The sequence below is a fragment of the Typopeltis vanoorti genome, chromosome 4 (genome assembly GCF_054136105.1).
Source record: "Typopeltis vanoorti isolate ZY-2024b chromosome 4, IOZ_Tvanoo_1.0, whole genome shotgun sequence".
Classification (NCBI taxonomy): domain Eukaryota; kingdom Metazoa; phylum Arthropoda; class Arachnida; order Uropygi; family Thelyphonidae; genus Typopeltis; species Typopeltis vanoorti.
Window position 1 is genome coordinate 170,231,940 of NC_143552.1, and position 17,670 is coordinate 170,249,609.

Here is a 17,670-nt window from a genome sequence, read left to right on the forward strand (position 1 = left end):
TTTTCTGATAGACCTTTAATATATGGGAGAGATATAGCTTTGCTGAAATGATTTTTGTTTTAGAGTATAATCTGTTTGTTCAGTATTTTGTCAGTTATTTTTGTATTATATCCTTTTTTTAACAAAGGTGGTTCTGATCCTTTGTATCACAGCTGCCATTTCTTTTCTCTTTCAGCAGTTGACAAACTCTCCAAATGTTTATGCTATAAGCATTTTCAGATACTGAACTTGTGAGTTTCATCTTTTTGTTGCACTATTGCCAGATTTCCTCGTGTTCAATTCTTGTTCTATGAAATAATCCCACTCATTTTTCACCTCCTTTAACATTTGTTTCAAATTGCAATCCCCCTCCATTTTGTTAGCTTTCAGATAATTCTGGCTCATTGTTATAGTCAGTTCTTTTCTTTTCTAAGAATTCTAGTTACATTTTCTGCCATTGCACAGACATCTTCATGTTTTTTTTTTTCTTCATGAAAATAAAAGCATTTATTACAGTTACATATTTATAATAATAATAAACTTTTTAAAGTGATTATTTAGAATAATAAAAAATATGTTTTGGCCATAAAAAACAATATGCTCTAGGAAATAATCAGATTTCAGAAAAGTATCTTATTTTAGATTCAGTCATACAGTCATATTTCTTATGAACATTTCAGATTGTTAACATTTGGGACTGGCATTCTGAGCATGACATTCCAATTGCTTCTGTTCATCTTGAAGATAAGTATGGGAAAATGGTAATGTAATGTTTATACATTTTGATTTTTACATTGTTATTTTGTATACATTATGTGAATTTTAGACAGAATATTATTATTATTATTATTATTGTTCCGGGAAACTCCAAGGAGTCGACAGACTCATCGAGGGAGGCCCTAACATCATGTCAAGAACAACTATTCAACATTCACACAGTATCTATCATACCTTGCCTTGAACTCATTCACGGTCGTAGCACCCACAACAGACTCTGGAAGCTTATTCCACTCGTTCACCACTCTCCAAGTAAAGAACCTAGCTCTAACACCCTTGTCAACCACGCTCTTGCCCAGCTTCCATGCATGGCCCCTAGTCCTCCCACCACCAGTAATATTTTCAAAAATATCTTCTGGATCAATCTTATAAAAACCCTTCAGTAATTTGAATGTCTCAATCATATCACCCCTCCTTCGCCTATCGTCCAATTTCTGCAACCCACAAATCTTCAACCTATTCTCATAAGGTTCATTCCACAGACCTGCTATCATCTTGGTCACTCGTCTCTGGACCCTCTCCACTTCCTCCCCATCACGAAGAAACCTTGGTGCCCATAGCTGGGCACAGAAGTCCAGATGGGGTCTTATCAAGGCTCGATACAGAGGAACAACAACATGTTCATCTCTGCATGTTAAAGTATTTTTCAGAAGCCAAGTGATTTGGTGAGCTGTTTTAGTTACTTTTGCAATGTGCCCCCTAAACTTCAACTCCCTATCCACCAACACTCCCAAATCCCTGGCCTCATCAATCTCCTGGAGTATGATTCCACCGATGCGATATACTGCTGCTATTCTTTTCACCCCAAAGTGCATAACCTTACACTTTGCCACATTAAATTGACATCCATTTTTCCTAGCCCAGTCCTCCAAACTATCCAAATCATCCTGTAAAATTTTGACATCTTGTGCACTCACAATTGCTCTACCCAACTTTGCATCATCAGCAAACAAGTGAACACTTCCTCTCAGATCCTTTCCAATATCATTGATGAACAAATTGAAAAGCAGTGGTCCAAGAACAGAGCCCTGTGGCACTCCAGTAGTCACAAGACGTCTTTTAGACTCCACTCCTGAATAAACCACTCTTTGATATCTCTCCTTCAACCACCCTCTTATCCATCTCACCAACCCTATATCTATACCAATCTGCTCCAGTTTACTGATTAGGGTTCCATGTGGTATCCTATCAAAGGCCTTGGCAAGGTCCAGTAGTATCACTGTAAACCCATTACCCCTATCCAGTTCAGCCGTCACTGTGTTATAAAACGTGAGCAAGTTACTGAGGCATGATCAACCCTTAACAAAACCATGTTGTCCCCCATACAATATCCCATTTTCATCTATCCAATTCTGTATTCTTTTCTTGACTAATTTCTCTAAGACCTTGACAATGATTCCTGATATGCTAATCGGTCGGTAATTTACAACAGCAGTCTTGGAACCTCCTTTATGCAGTGGAACTATTTTCCCCTCTTTCCACCCGCTCGGGACTAACCCAGACCCGAGACTCAAATTAAACAAAATGGTCAAGGGTACTGACAATTCTTTAGCTGCTTCTCGTACAACACGAGCTGGTATACCATCCAATCCCACAGATGTATTGACATTGAGGTTATGCAATAGACTACTCACCTCCACTTCATTAACCACAATTCCCATATAATCTACTGGTTTATTCGTTTCTGCAATGTCACCACCTGGATGATATACTTTTGCAAAGTGCTCACTCAGTAACTCAACTATCTCAGCTGATTCAGTTACCTCCCTACCATCAGCATTCTTTAAAATCAATCTGCCATGTACATTTTTCCTTTTACTTGCTACATATCTAAAAAACTGTTTAGGATTCTCTTTAGCCTGCATGGCCAATGTTCTTTCGTAATCCTTTTTTGCTTTTCTTACCACACTCGTCACCCTTCTGGCCTGCGCTTTATACCGTTCATGTGCCTGCCGGTCACCCTTCTCCTTTAATTCCCTCCATAGTTGTTTCTTTTTTTGCAACTCAAGCTTAATGGTGTTATTCATCCATTTAACCCCTACTTGATTTATTATTCGGACTCTAGGTATACAGTCAGCCATTGCTTAATGCAAGCACTTCTTAACTACCTCCCATGCACTGTCAGCTTCTAGTCCTTGCAGTTGTACATGCCATGGCACTGAACCAATCAAACTCCTAAGCATGTCATACTTTCCAGCCCGATAATTCCACATGTACCCTGTCTTAATTGAAAATTCTACACCTTTAGCCACCTCCCTAGTTAAGACCCTATGATCACTCTCACCGATTTCATGGCAATGTGGTCATATTTGTTACAGCCAAATCCTCAGATGTAATTACTAGGTCAAGCACTCTCTGACCCCTAGTATTTTCCATTACATGCTGTCGCAGATAGTTATCCCTTAATAACCACATAAAATCCAGTTCCTTCCTCCCGTGTGTCCTCTCCTCACTCCAATCAATGCGACCATAGTTGAAATCTCCCATAATAATCACCCTCCTTCCACCCATTTCTTCTATTTGCTTGTGCATACTGTCACCACCATCTTTTCCATCACCTGGTCTATAGCAGCACCCAATTGTATAATTAGTTCTGCTAGCCACAATCTCACACCAAATGGCCTCAAATGTGCTCTTTTCTCTATCCTGCAATTCAACTTCTATTCTCCTTGGCTGGAGCTCATCAGCTATCATCAACAATACTCCTCCCCCCATTTTATTCTCTCTGTCATTCCTGAACACACTATACCCATCACATTCAATCCCACTAGTTATATCATCTACAGTCAGCCATGTTTCACTAATACCTATAACTTGTGGTCTGGAAGTGCCAACCATGGCCAAAAACTCTTCCTTCTTGTTCCTAATACTCCTAGTATTAGTGTACATGAATTTAAGACCCCAATTAGTTCCAACCCTACCTTGATGCCTTATATTAACTATCCCACTCAGATTTGTTGTCCTTATTTGCTCTGGCATATTATATTCATTCTTACATTCAACTGCCTCCATAAGGACTGTATCTATACTCCCCCCCCCCCTAACAAATCTAGTTTCCCTGAATTTGCACATCCACTACATTCAGCAACACTTTCTCAAGTCTTCTTACACCGTAACCATTCAGATGCAAGCCATCCATCTTATATAGATCCTTTCGCCCATCAAACTCACTCCACACATCCACAAATTCCACACCACTCGTCATACTTAACCCACGCATAAAGTCATTTGCAATTATAGCCCTCCTTTTAAACATTTCACTGTCATACCGTGGCAAAAGACTAATCATTCTAACTCTCTCACTCTTTTCTTTTTCTACCTCAAACAATTCATTCAGGTCTTCTATCATTTCCATTTTATCTCCTTTCAAATCATTCGTACCTGCCACAACAATCATTTCTTTCACCCTTTCCTTTTGCTCTCTAATAGACGCAGTTACGTCCTTTATGGTCGCACCAGGTTGGTACGATTTTGTCAAATCCTCTACTAACACACCTCGTACTAACGAGTCTCCATACAGCACTCTATCCTTCATTTTGTTCATGTTCACATTTATACGTTTTTTTTTCCTGTCATACCTTTTATTATTGGTTGGTTCATTCAGTCTACTTTTGTTCATGCACTCTAGCTGCTGTTTTGCTCTTTCTATCGCACTATTCAACAACGCGATCTCACTCAATGCATCTATCTCATCTTTTTTGTTCTCTGAGAAACCATTTATACTATCATTCACACTTTCTACATTCACACTCTCACAATTTTCATGTACAACCTTGCCGTTTCTTGTCATATCCCTATTTCCTTCATTCTGAAGGTTGACAAAAATATCACACTCACGATCCAAAACACACTTCAATTCCTCATTCTCCCTACATTTTCTACACACATTCAATCCTTTATTATCATCTAACCACACTCCGACCGCACTCCGCAAACCTTACATTTCACAGCTAGTACACTGACTCATTTCTTTTATGCTACCGTTCTTTGATAACGATGGCGAACCTTCATTACTGAAATCGAACTAATATATTTCATATATTGGTTCGATTTCAGCAATAGGGACTGATGGAATATCAGCACGTGTGCTAAAAGAGTGTTCAGCTGAATTGATCATTCCTTTGACCAGGATGTTTAATATGAGTCTCAGAACAGAGAAGATTCCACAGGAATGGAAGGAATGTATGGTAATTGCATTGCATAAGGGTGGTGCAAAGACCGATGTATCAAACTATCGACCAATTAATATCTCAGGAGTGGTGGTGAAGAATTTGGAAAAATTAGTTAGGGCCCGTATTCAGAAATGGGTTGACAGTGAATCTCTACTTTGCAATGAACAACGTGGATTTACTAAGGGGGAATGGATACACCATGACACTTTTGGATTTTGCTAGCTTTTGACAGAATACAACATGACAGACTGCTGCATAAATTGGAGAAAATGGGTTTGGGTTATACAATATTAGCATGGATAAGAGGATGGCTGACTGACAGATATCAAAAAGTGGTGTACGGGGGATCTGAGTCTGCAAGGTTTAAAGGTAACAAGTGGTGTACCACAAAGATCATTGCTTGGTCCACTGTTATTCAATTTGTACATTAATGATATTGGGAAGGATTTACAAGTGACATACAGTTATTTGCTGATGATGAAAAGATGGGCAGGGTAATCAGGAATGCTCCTGATATGCAGTCCTTGCAGAATGATTTGAATAGGCTGGAATTGTGGGCATGGGAAAATGGGTGTCAGTTCAATGTCAGTAAATGTAAAGTCATTCACTTCAGCATGATTACATATCCAATGTCTATTATATTGGTGGGATTAGGTTAGAAGAAACTGATGAGGCTAGGGATCTTGGAGTGTTAATAGATAGGAAGTTGAAGTTTAGGGGCCATGTGGCAAAGATTGCAAATACAACTCAAAAGATAATTGCAATGCTGAAACGAATGTTCACATGTAAAGATAAGGATGTTATTTTGCCTCTTTACAAGGCCTTGATAAAGACCTCACTTGGACTGTTGTGCGCAGGTCTGGTCTCCTGGTTTCCGTTATGATTCTGGTATATTGGACAGAGTACAAAGGCGAGTGTTAAAAATGATATCAGGATTGTGGAATACTGATTATGAAGATAGATTGAGAATTTGTAGACTGCAGACACTAGGAAACAGGAGAAAGAGGGGCGATATGATTGAGACATACAAACTGCTGAAAGGTTCATACATGATTTCAATTGATGGGATTTTCCAATTTATGGAGAGTGGGGAAAGGACGAGGAGGACATCCTTGGAAGCTGAGAATGAATGCTGCCAAGAAGGGTATAAGGGCTAGATTTTTCTCTCAGAGGGTGGTGCGTGATTGGAATGGATTGCCATTAGATGTTGTGAGGGCAAGCAGTGTGAATGAATTCAAGATATGTGGCTTCCCCCGATGAGTCTCTGACTCCCTAGAGGTCTCTCTTAATAATAATATACTTCAAGCAAGCTATAGAAATATTTATACAAGTATTTTTATACTTCTTCTCAAGTATACCAGTATAATAATAATAATTATTATTATTATTAAATGATTATTGATCACATTCATTTAAATTTGTATGTATATTTTTCATTTTTAGGGTCATTTTACATTTCATCCACTAAACAGTAATTATTTTGCAACGACTAGTGCAGCCAGAGTCATATTTTATCAGATGGTAAGGTCTTATTATTATTATTATTGAATAGTATATGCACGTAAACACAAGAAAGATATTTAATTAACCAAATATTTCATACAACATCAAATACCAAATACAACATCCTTTGGTCAAAAAACTCTCCTCTTATATAGATCCCGTTATAAATTTGAATGTTTATTCAAAGAAAAGCCTTACTCCATCATCCTAACCTGAATTGGAATGACTGTATATCTATATCAAAAATCTGGGAAAGTCTAATTAGGATAACTCATTAATTCATATTAATTTTATGTTATTTAATATTATTAATTAATATCTTTATTGCAATCATGTCTCTGCTTAAAAATATTCCCTTTAATACTTTGTGATATAACATCACGTGGCTTGTTCTATTTTTAAATGATCTATTGTTAGTATTCCACCTTGTATATTTTTTTAAAACCTGTTCTTGTAGTGCCACTGAAGATGGTCTGCTATTTCCAGACCGAAATATTTGGTTAATTAAATATCTTTCTTGTGTTTACGTGCATATACTATTTGGTCTTTATGTCCCAAGTATCCTTAAAACATCTTATTATTATTATCATTATTACTACCTCTCATGCACATTGTTATGGCCACCGCAACCCAGGTGAACATGTTCAAAAAGAAAATTCTCTCAGGCAACTTTTTACGAGACATTAAGCACTTTGAAAATCAGTCTGCATGCAATCCCTGAAATCACCATTTTACATTCTAACATAAGTATAAAGAAACACAGACACTAATAGCACTGCTTAATGACATACTGACTAACACAGACATAATAATTGTAATGGAAATTTCTGTAAATGATAGTCGCATGCATACAGTGTCACCAATTTTCACTGACACATCTGGTGTAGAAAACATGAAAGAGAGAGTGTCATTATGGCCTTTGTTAAGGAAAGTTGAGGGGTGTTGCTGAAATTACATCTAACTTTGAACATGTGGAAACATTACTATTAGAAGTCTGTGCTACATTATTAACGCAATATATAGACTTCTGGACACAAACCCTTAAAATTTCCTCTGTGAACTATAAACCTGGATAAATGTTATTTGCACACTATTTGCACTATAGATTGCCTTAATGTTGAGATCTCAACATTAGTATGTTTGATCTTACCTCTACTGCCATCAAATATCTACCTAGATATACTCTGTCAGTATAACATTAACTTGAAATTAAGCTACACAACAAGAGATTAAATACTAAGAAACACACAAAATTATGCATCAATCATATCATCAATAATAACAAAAATAGCAGATCATTACTTAATAGCCACCACTTTCCACTGCACTAGTCTCACTTGCTCTACAAGAACTCTACAAAACAAACCAGTCTCAATCATTATAATGAAAAGCATTATATGTGACCTCATGATAAACACAGATCGGAACAGACTTCTTACTTTAGAGGATCCAATAACTTTGTATGAAAACTTTTCACACCATTTTTCAGAAATATACAGAAAGTCAACAAAATGTTTTACAATAAGAAAGCAAACAGATGCAAACTCCTGTATAAATAACAAATTACTGCACAGCATTGTCCTTAAGAAAAATCTCTGGAAGAGATTAAAAAATTATCTGACACTCAAATACAAGCACTATATAAACAGACAAGAAATCAAGAAGCCAAAATACATGCCACCAAAAGAAACTATTACTTCCAGAAAGTTTCTGCAGATAGCGGCAATATGAAAAACACACGGTTGTAAACTATTTATCCCAAAATGCATAACTTTACATTTCTTATTAAACTGACATCCATTAACATTTGCCCATACTGACAGCCAATTTAAACATTTCTACAAGCTCTCCACATTGCCTTGACTAACTATTACTCTACATAATTTCGTATCATCAGCAAACAACTGAATATTTCCTTTCAGGTTATTTCCCATATCATTTATGTACAAATTAAACAGCAATGGTCACAGCACTGAACATTGCTACACACCACTAGTCACCTGTTTTTTTTTTTGTTTTTTTTTTGATTTTACCCCTCCATATACTACTTTTTGATATCTGTCCAGCAGCCACACTCTACTTAACCAGTGTCATATCCATCTCGATTTGTTCTAATTTGTATAACTGAGTTCCATGTGGAATTCTGTTAAATACCTTTGCAAAATCCTACAAAATCATCAGGTAGCCATTTCCTTTATCTAACTCAGCTGTCACTCTATTACAAAAAGTTAGTAAATTAATACGACCCTTCACAAAGCCATGTTGACCCTCATACAGTATCATGTTTTTATCTATTCATTACTGAATTCTCTTTTTCACCAATTTTGCTAGTACTTTTATCATCATGCCTGAGATACTGATTGGACTATAATTAATCTACAGTCTACTGTAGTCTTAGAACCTCACTTATGCAAAGGAATTTTTCTCCCCTCTTTTCACTCCTATAGAACTCTACCAGAGCCGAGACTTAAATTATAGAGCCTAATCAAAGGCATTGCCATTCTTGCACAACCCGAGCTGATATCCCATCTAATCTCACAGCTGTATTTATATTGAGATTCTGCAATATCCTAAGAATCCCTTTGAAACTTTCACTGCTATAATACTGATTTGTTATTTCTTATTCATCCACCAATTCCTCCAATTCATCCACCTCTATTCTCACATTAGTGTCTGTAACATAGGTTAAAGCAGTAATCTCACTAGGATGATATATCCTTGCAAAGTGGTTACTCAGTAATTCAGCTATTTTATTCTTTTCTGCCTCCTCGTAACCATCATCACTCATTAAGGTTAATCTTCTGTGGTCATTCTTCCTCTTGCTTGCCAGATAACGAAAGAACTCTTTGGGAGTTCCTTTGGCCTACTTGACTAGATTCTTCTCATAATCTGATTTTGCCTTCTTAGCTATGCTGGTCACCTTTCTTGCCCGAGCATTGTACTGTTCATGAATTTGCTAGTCATCTTTGCTAGTTCTCTTTATATACTTTCCACAGCATTTTCTTCTTCTGCAGTTCATGCTTAACAATATTACTCATCCATCTAACTCCCACCTGATTAATCCTCCTTATCCTAGGTACAATTTAATACTTCTTCCTCTCGATCAGTGATTCTTAACTGATGGGCCACAGCCCCCTAGGGGGTCGCAGAAAATTTATAGAGCTTTTCTAGTTTTTAAAATTTTGAAATCTCTTAAAATAATTATATTTTGCTCCTTATTTTACTTTGTGTCAAACTTGTATCACTTTGTATTAATAATCTGAATTATGCAGTTTAATGCAGTGGTTTCTTTTGTGGTGGCACCACAAGTCAACGTTTTGCTGCTGGCAACACCTCAAGTCGTGACATCTGCCTACTGGATGTGTGAATGTGTGGTAGAAGTGATTCTCTGAAGTTTCAAACAATACTAGTATGAATGCATAGAACTTAATGTTGTTAAGTGCTACTTGAGTGCAATTACTTTTCAAAACTTTCAGTGCTAGGATACTGATTTGTTATTTCTTAAAATTTACCCCCTTATAAAATGAGCAAACAAAGAGCATTATTTGATTTTCCTAAATATAAACACCGTAAAGCTTTTACAGTAATATTTAAGTAAAGTTGATTTCTGTTTTCTGATTTTTTTTGGTCATTATAATCAGAAAGTAAAACCACTATTTAAAAAAGAAGTATTATTATTATTGTTGTTGTTGTTGTTATTATGTTACTACAAACTAGGGGCCATGACTACTAAAAGGTTAAGAACCACTGCTCTAGATGATCCTTAACTACATACCATGTACTACTGCCATCCTTACCCTGCAGTTGTTTAATGCTATGGCACAAATTTAAGCTTCTTCCTAAGCAAGTCATAATCACCTGCCTTGTAGTTCTAGATATACCCCTTCTTAATAGAATATTCCTCATGTTTTACAGTCTCTCAGGTGAAGACTGCATGGTCACTTTTGCTAATTGGAGGCAATGTTATGGATAGCTCTTCTGATCCTGTGACCAGGTCAATACTCTCCCACCCTTGGTCCCCTCTATAACATTCTACCTTAAGTAATTAGCAAGTGTATAAATTCTATTTCCTTCCTGCATGTGATCTTTCTTCTTTTTAGTCTAGTCTATATCTCCTTAGTTGTCTCTGCCATAATAATCACTCATCCTGTACTCATTGTACTAATTTGGTGATGCATGTCTTCCAGATCATCTGTAGAACTCTCTGGCCTATAGCAACAACCAACTGTATATTTTGTCTTACTGGCCTTAATCTCACACCAGATTGCTTCAAACGAACAGCCACCCTTCTACCTGCTATCATCACTAGTACTCCCTCCCCCCCATCCTATCTTTTCTATTTTCCCTGAAAATACTGAGTCCTTCACATTCAATCCCTGTAACTGTATCACCTGCTGTTAACCCAGTCTCACTAATGCCTATAATTTTTGGCACTAACCAATGCCAAAAACTCCTCCCTCTTGTTCCTGATACTTCTGGCATTAGTATATAGAAACTGCAGCATCCCTTTAGTCCCCCACCCATCTTTATTTTCTGAACTGACTACTCTATTCAATAATTTTGCTTGAAAGACTAGATTCCTCACATGGTCATTCTCACACTCACTCACTTCATGGGTGCCTTCACACAAACCAACTTGCTTCCACTGTAATTGCTTAAGTTTCCCTGAATTTGCACTTCGGCATGCTTGGTGAACAAATCTCTCTCCAGACACCTAACACCAAAATCATTTAGATACAGTCCATCAACATTATACAAATCCTTCTTTCCATCAAACAGAAACCACAGATCCATAAATTCGACATCATTCCTTTTGCACAGTCTATACATAGATTGATTGGCTATCAATGCCCTCCTCCTCCTCAATTCACCGCTATCATAGCGTGGCATGAGACTTACAATTTTCACCTTCTCACTCTTCAGTTTTGCCTCTTGTAACAACTCCTTTACATCCTCCCTCATTGAACTTCTTGCCTCTCAAATCATTTGTACCAACCAAGACAATTATTTCCTTCGACCTACCTTTTTGCATCTGGATTGCATAGCTAATATTGTGAATTTTTGCACCCAGAAAACACGATTTTGTCATACTTTCATTAAGTACTCCCCTGATCATTGAGTCCCATATATAATTTTCTCCTTAACTTGTTTGTTCAGTTGGTCTTTATTATTCCTTTGAATCACCTGCTTCTTTCTTTTTTCTGCCCAGCTTAACTCTTTCACTTCTTCAATTTTTGCAAGATATGTTCTTTCCTGTGGTTATATGAGTTGTTTTAATGTCATTTTTGTTCTAGAGGTTTATCAGAACTTTCCAGACCCCACCCCTTTGTGTGTGTGTGTGTGTGTGTGTGTGTGTGTGTGTGTGTGTGTGTGTGTGTGTGTGTGTGTGTGTGTGTGTGTGTGTGTGTGTTTTATAAGAAATAATCATGCAATCTACCCTGTGTAACTGTGAACTACAAATGTTATTACAAATATTATTGTAATAACATTTGTTATTACAAATATCATGTTATTACAAATAATAATACATGAATCATTGTACTATACTGTATGAATTGCACATTGTGCAAATTAAGATATAAACTGGAATCTGAATTGAGCCATATTTGAGAAATTGTAGTATTATTTCCAAAATTGTATAGTATATGTATGTAATTTATTTGACAAATAATAAAGTGTTATTTGACGTAAAAAAAAAAAAATTACTTGCTGTCATACATACCACTGCATTAACAATAGGAACAGCTGCCACTGTCCTGAAATCACACCCATAACACATGTGAAATTGTCTTGGCCTTTAGATAGACTGCCACTTTAAATGGACATACATATAGAATGTCCAAATTACTAAACTCCACATCATTGCAGCAACACTTCTAGATGCTTCGATAACTCTTATGGTTCAGCAGCGAGATGGCATCTCATAGACATGTTACTTAACAACCTAACCCACCACAAAATTTAAAACCCATAGACAATTACAGAACACTAAAACATGAAGTTCAGAAACTATATTAACACATCTAATATAGCAGCTAACATCTATATACACTTCATAAATCACAGAACTGCAGCATCCAATGCCTATATTCCATCCATAAAAAGTACCAAACAGCATAAATATTGTATGCTAATTAAACTCTCTTCATAAAATCTAACCTTAGCTTTGAAGTCAGTCAGATTAGCCCAACTCAACACATCTTAATCAACTAATCCTCATAACTGCTATTATTATAGTTTGTTTTTAACATTACCTTTATTTACTCAGCACTGAATACTGAACTCTTTGAACAGACTGCAATGTGTTAACTATATAAATGTCAATAGCCTGAATGATCACTCTGTCAAATGTATATTTATAAAAAAATAATATATTCAGAATTATACACTTAATCCCTGTAGTGACCAAAAAATGTAAAAAATTATCTTAGTTGTATATAAATCATACTACATATGCATGATTATGATACAGGTGATGATTTTTGTATAGTATTATGCATATAACAAGTATTTGTATGTACATATGTGCACATGTGGTTTGATCAGTGGGTTGTGATTATTCAAGGTCAAAGGCTGTGAGGAGAGTTCTATTCTCTCTTGTCTTGTGAATGAGAGCAGAAGTATGAAAGATAAGATTAGGAGAATGGAAGAGATAAATGCAAGGCGAATCAGAGTAGGAGAGAGAGAGAATTTAGGGAGTATGAGTGAGAGGTATGGGGGTGCTAGAAGAGGAGAGAATGGAAACAGCAGAAGAGAGGGAATGAGAGAGAGGTATGGGAATGCTAGCAGACGAGAGGATGGAAACAGTAGGAGACACGGAATGAGAGAGAGATATGGAAGTGCTAGAAGAGGAGAGATGGAATGAGAGAGATGTATGGGAGTGCTAGAAGAGGAGAGAATGGAAACAGTAGAAGAGAGAGGTATGGGAATGAAAGAAGAGGAGAGAATGGAAACAATAGGAGCGAGGGAATGGTAAGAGGTATAATGTATCGCGACTCAATGATCCGTGGTGTTCAAGATAGGATGCATGAGGAGTGTTTGCCAGGAGGAGCAATAGAAAGGGTGGCTATGGCAATTAAGAGAGGTGAAAGGGTGGATGAGATGATTGTGATGGTAGGAACGAATGACTTGAGTGGTAATGTAAGTCGGGCAGCGAGAGCTATGAGATTTTTGCTTGAGACTGTACGGAAGAAGACAGAGAGAGGAAAAATAGTGTGCGTGTTGCCTAGGTATGATAATGATGAGCTGAGCAGAAGAGCGGTGATATTGAATGGCATAATAGCGAAATGTGTCACAAGAGAGGACTGGTATATGTGGATGCTTGGAGTGCATTTGAGGAAAGAGAGGAATTGTATGCGAGAGACCGTTTACATTTGAATGAGGAAGTACGTAGGCATCTGGAGAGATTGCTGTTCTGAACGAGTCAGTGTGTCCCAGGGAGGATGATAGCAGGGGTGGCCTCTTGTGGGAATGGATACTTGGGAGAAGGGAGACAATGTCAAGTAACACTGAGCCCAGTGGAGTCTAGAAGGGATAATGCTGGGTATAGAAACAATGGCATTTATATGCTTTATACTAATGCCAGGAGTATCCGGAATAAGGGAGAGGAATTGGTGGCGCAGATAGCATCAGCCTGGCCAAAAATTATTGCGATCACTGAGATGTGGTTGACAGAAGGGGATATAACAACAGGAATAGAAGTCGCTGGGTATAGCATTTTTCGTCAGGATAGGAGGGGAAAGCATGGTGGTGGGGTACTGCTTATGATAAGTGATGACCTATGTCCTCTAAGAGTGGAGAATTTGGAAGGAAGTGAGACAAATGATTTTGAGAGCATATGGTGTGAGGTAGAGATTGGCAAGACAGGATATTTAGTGGGGTGTTGCTACAGACCCAGGAGCACAGAGGACGGGGACCAGGAGATGTTTAGACAGCTAAGTTTGGCAAGTGCAAGAAGAATGATTGTTATGGGAGATTTTAACTTCAGTAGTATAAATTGGAGAGAGGAAGATGCATGTAGCAATAGGGGAATGGAATTTCTAGAATTCATGAGGGACAAATGTCTTAGGCAACATGTAACAGAGGGAACAAGAGGTTCAAAAGTTTTGGATTTGGTTATAGCATCAGAAGAGTTGATAATAACTGAGTTGAAGTCTCTCCCACCAGTTGGAGAGAGTGACCATATGGTGTTGACTTGGAAAATGAATAGACATGCAGGAGTATCACAGAGACGGGAACTTATGTGGAATTATAAGGCAGGTGATTATAATAGTCTTAGACGTCAACTTCGGGAAGTTTCATGGAGGGAGGAATTGGAAGGCCGGGGTATCACTAGTGCATGGGAAATTGTGAAAGAATATTTGTTATCAGCAATGGTAAGTTGTATACCACGAGTGAAGAAGAGGACACAATTTGGAGTAAAGTGGATGACAATCAATATTAAACAGGAATTGCATGCGAAAAAGAGGCTATGGAAGAGATATAAGGAGACAGGTGAAGAGATGCATGAGGAATATAAGACACAGGCCAGAAGAGTGACTAGTGCGGTAAGGAAAGCGAAACTGGAATATGAGAGGAGATTGGCCCTAAGATCCAAAGAAAATCCTAGCATTTTTAAGCTATGTGGCCAATAGGAGGAGAAATGACTGTGGAAGAATGATATTATGGGATAAAAATGGGAACAGAGTGACAGATGCAGAGGACATAGTGGAATTGTTCAATGAACACTTTATTGGAGTATTTCATCCTAGAGGAGTCAGTTATAATGCTAGAGGGATAGGACTGGTTCGAGGTCTGGAGGTACAGGAGGAGAGTGTGTTTCAGATACTGAGTACTCTGGATGTCAGTAAAGCTGTGGGACTGGTGGGATTTCACCACGAGTTTTGAGAGAATGTGCTAGGGAATTGACAGTGCCTTTAACGTGGCTTTTCAATGAAAGTCTGACTTTGGCAAAGGTGCCCAGGGAATGGAAGGAAGGTAAGATAGTGCGATTGCATAAGAGTGGTAACAGACTGGAAGTGTCTAATTATAGGCCAGTCTGTGTGTCATCAGTAGTTGTTAAGATCTTGGAGAAAGTAGTGAGGGAACGTATACAGCATTGGGCAGATGAGGGTAATGTTATCTGTGAGAATCAACATGGATTTGTGAAAGGATGCTCTTGTTTTAGCAATATGCTAGCCTTTTATAATAAAGTTACAAGAACATTAGATGAGGGAAAGGCATATACTGCAATTTTCTTAGACTTGGCAAAGGCATTTGACAGGGTGCCACATGATAAGCTGATATTTAAGTTGCAGCACATGGGTCTGGATGTCAGATTGGTCAACTGAATTCAGGATTGGCTGTCTGATAGGTATCAGAGAGTTGTGTATGGTGGAGCAGTTTCCAGGAGGCAGAGGATTACAAGTGGGGTCCCACATGGCTCAGTACTAGGACCTATATTGTTTAACCTTTATATGAATGACATAGCCAGTGGATTGCTGGGGGATATTCAGTTGTTTGCGGATGATGCGAAGCTGGGAAGGATTATTAGTAATAGTGCAGATGTGGTAGCCCTGTAAGAGGATTTAAATAAGCTAGATAGATGGGCAAATGAATGGGGGTGTCAGTTTAATGCAGCAAAATGTAAGGTCTTGAGGTTTGGGAAACATCGATGGGATGCTGCATACTCTATGGGAGGAGTTATACTGGAGGAAGTAGGGGAGACAAGAGATCTGGGGTTGATGATTGATAGAAACCTGAAGTTTAGGGGACATATTGCAAAGGTGGTGAAGGTAACACAGAGGATTGCTGCTATTATGAGAAGGACACTGACCTGCAGAGATTAGAGGGTTATCATTCCATTGTATAAGTCTCTGATCAGACCACACTTGGACTATTGTTCTCAGATTTGGTCCCCAGGATTTGAAGGGGATAAATTAACTGTGGAAATGATACAAAGACGGATGACAAAGATGGTTTCAGGACTGTACAAGGATAGTTATGAGGATCGGCTGAGAGAATGTGGACTGCAGAGTTTGGTGGATAGAAGAAGGAGAGGTGATATGATTGAGACTTTTAAACTGTTGAGAGGTGGTTACAGGGTTGACACTGGGGAGTTCTTTCGCTTGGTTGATCAGCGGGAAGGAGTGATGACAAGAGGCCATCCCTGGAAGTTACGAAAGGAAACTGTGAGCAAGAGGGTAAGGAGTGGTTTCTTTGTGTGGAGGGTGGTTGAGCCGTGGAATGCATTGCCTGATGGAGTGGTGGGAGTGAGAATGGTCAGTGAGTTTAAAGAGTGGTATGATAGACTTTGTGTTTCTCAGGGGGGGACCTCCCCTCGATGAGTCTTGACAGACTTTATGTCTTAGGAAGGACCTCCCTCGATGAGTCTTTTGACTCCTTGGAGGCCTGAATAATAATAATAATAATGTGTATATTGTAAATAGGATATGAATTATGAAGATTGAATAACTAATTTTTTTTTATAAAATTATTATTATTATTATTAATGAAACTTTTGTATCATAGTGTTGTTTTTGTTTATATACTTGTGTGTATTTATAATTTCTTTGAAATAGTATAAATATTTATTCTACTAGAAAAAAAAAGTGAACTCTCCTTATGAGAAATTTGCAGTGAGAGAAAGGAAAAGGTTAGATGTTGACTAAAGTAAAGTTCCACATCAGAATAGCATTAATGCTATTGGATTTCTTCTGAACTTTCTTGGCAATTTGTTACTGTTGTGATCACTATAATGGCATTTGCTATATTGAGAGTTGATTATTAATTTTAATGGAACCTGTGACATAGTAATTGGGAGTGAAACATGTTATACTAAATAGCCTTAATGAAAGTGGCACAAATATTTTGTACCAAAACTAACGGTACGTCATCAGAATGGAACAACCAAGCAATTCAATGAACCAAATACAAGGTTCGTTTATCGATAACAACTAGTGGCCATTTAACAACTAGTGCTGCACACTAAGAAGGATCATATCAAATAGAAATCATTGCTGATATTTAAATAGAATGAGAGTCTCCCAGACTTTTGGGAGGGAGAGAGAGAGAGAGAGAGAGAGAGAGAGAGAGGCAATCATTCCAATTTAAATGAGGCCCGTGTAAGAAGGCTGAACTTTTTTTGGAAAGATGTTCACATTTAAAACTGCTTTAATGGTGAAGACAAGCTTTGTTCCAAAGGATGCTGTTTGGTCTCAATATCATATTGGACAAAACCCAACTTTTGAGGTTTCAGTAT

At 37.7% G+C, this 17,670-nt stretch overlaps 1 protein-coding gene across 1 annotated transcript in view; it reads left to right on the forward strand.

Moving 5' to 3' along the window:
• LOC150107842 (cilia- and flagella-associated protein 251-like) overlaps positions 1-17,670 on the forward strand; it is a 619,793-nt gene that overhangs the window by 204,695 nt on the left and 397,428 nt on the right. Inside the window, exons 7-8 of the mRNA XM_090392197.1 lie at positions 660-740; positions 6,372-6,449. Coding sequence (XP_090248323.1) covers positions 660-740; positions 6,372-6,449 — 159 coding nt within the window. The remainder of the gene's footprint in view (positions 1-659; positions 741-6,371; positions 6,450-17,670) is intronic.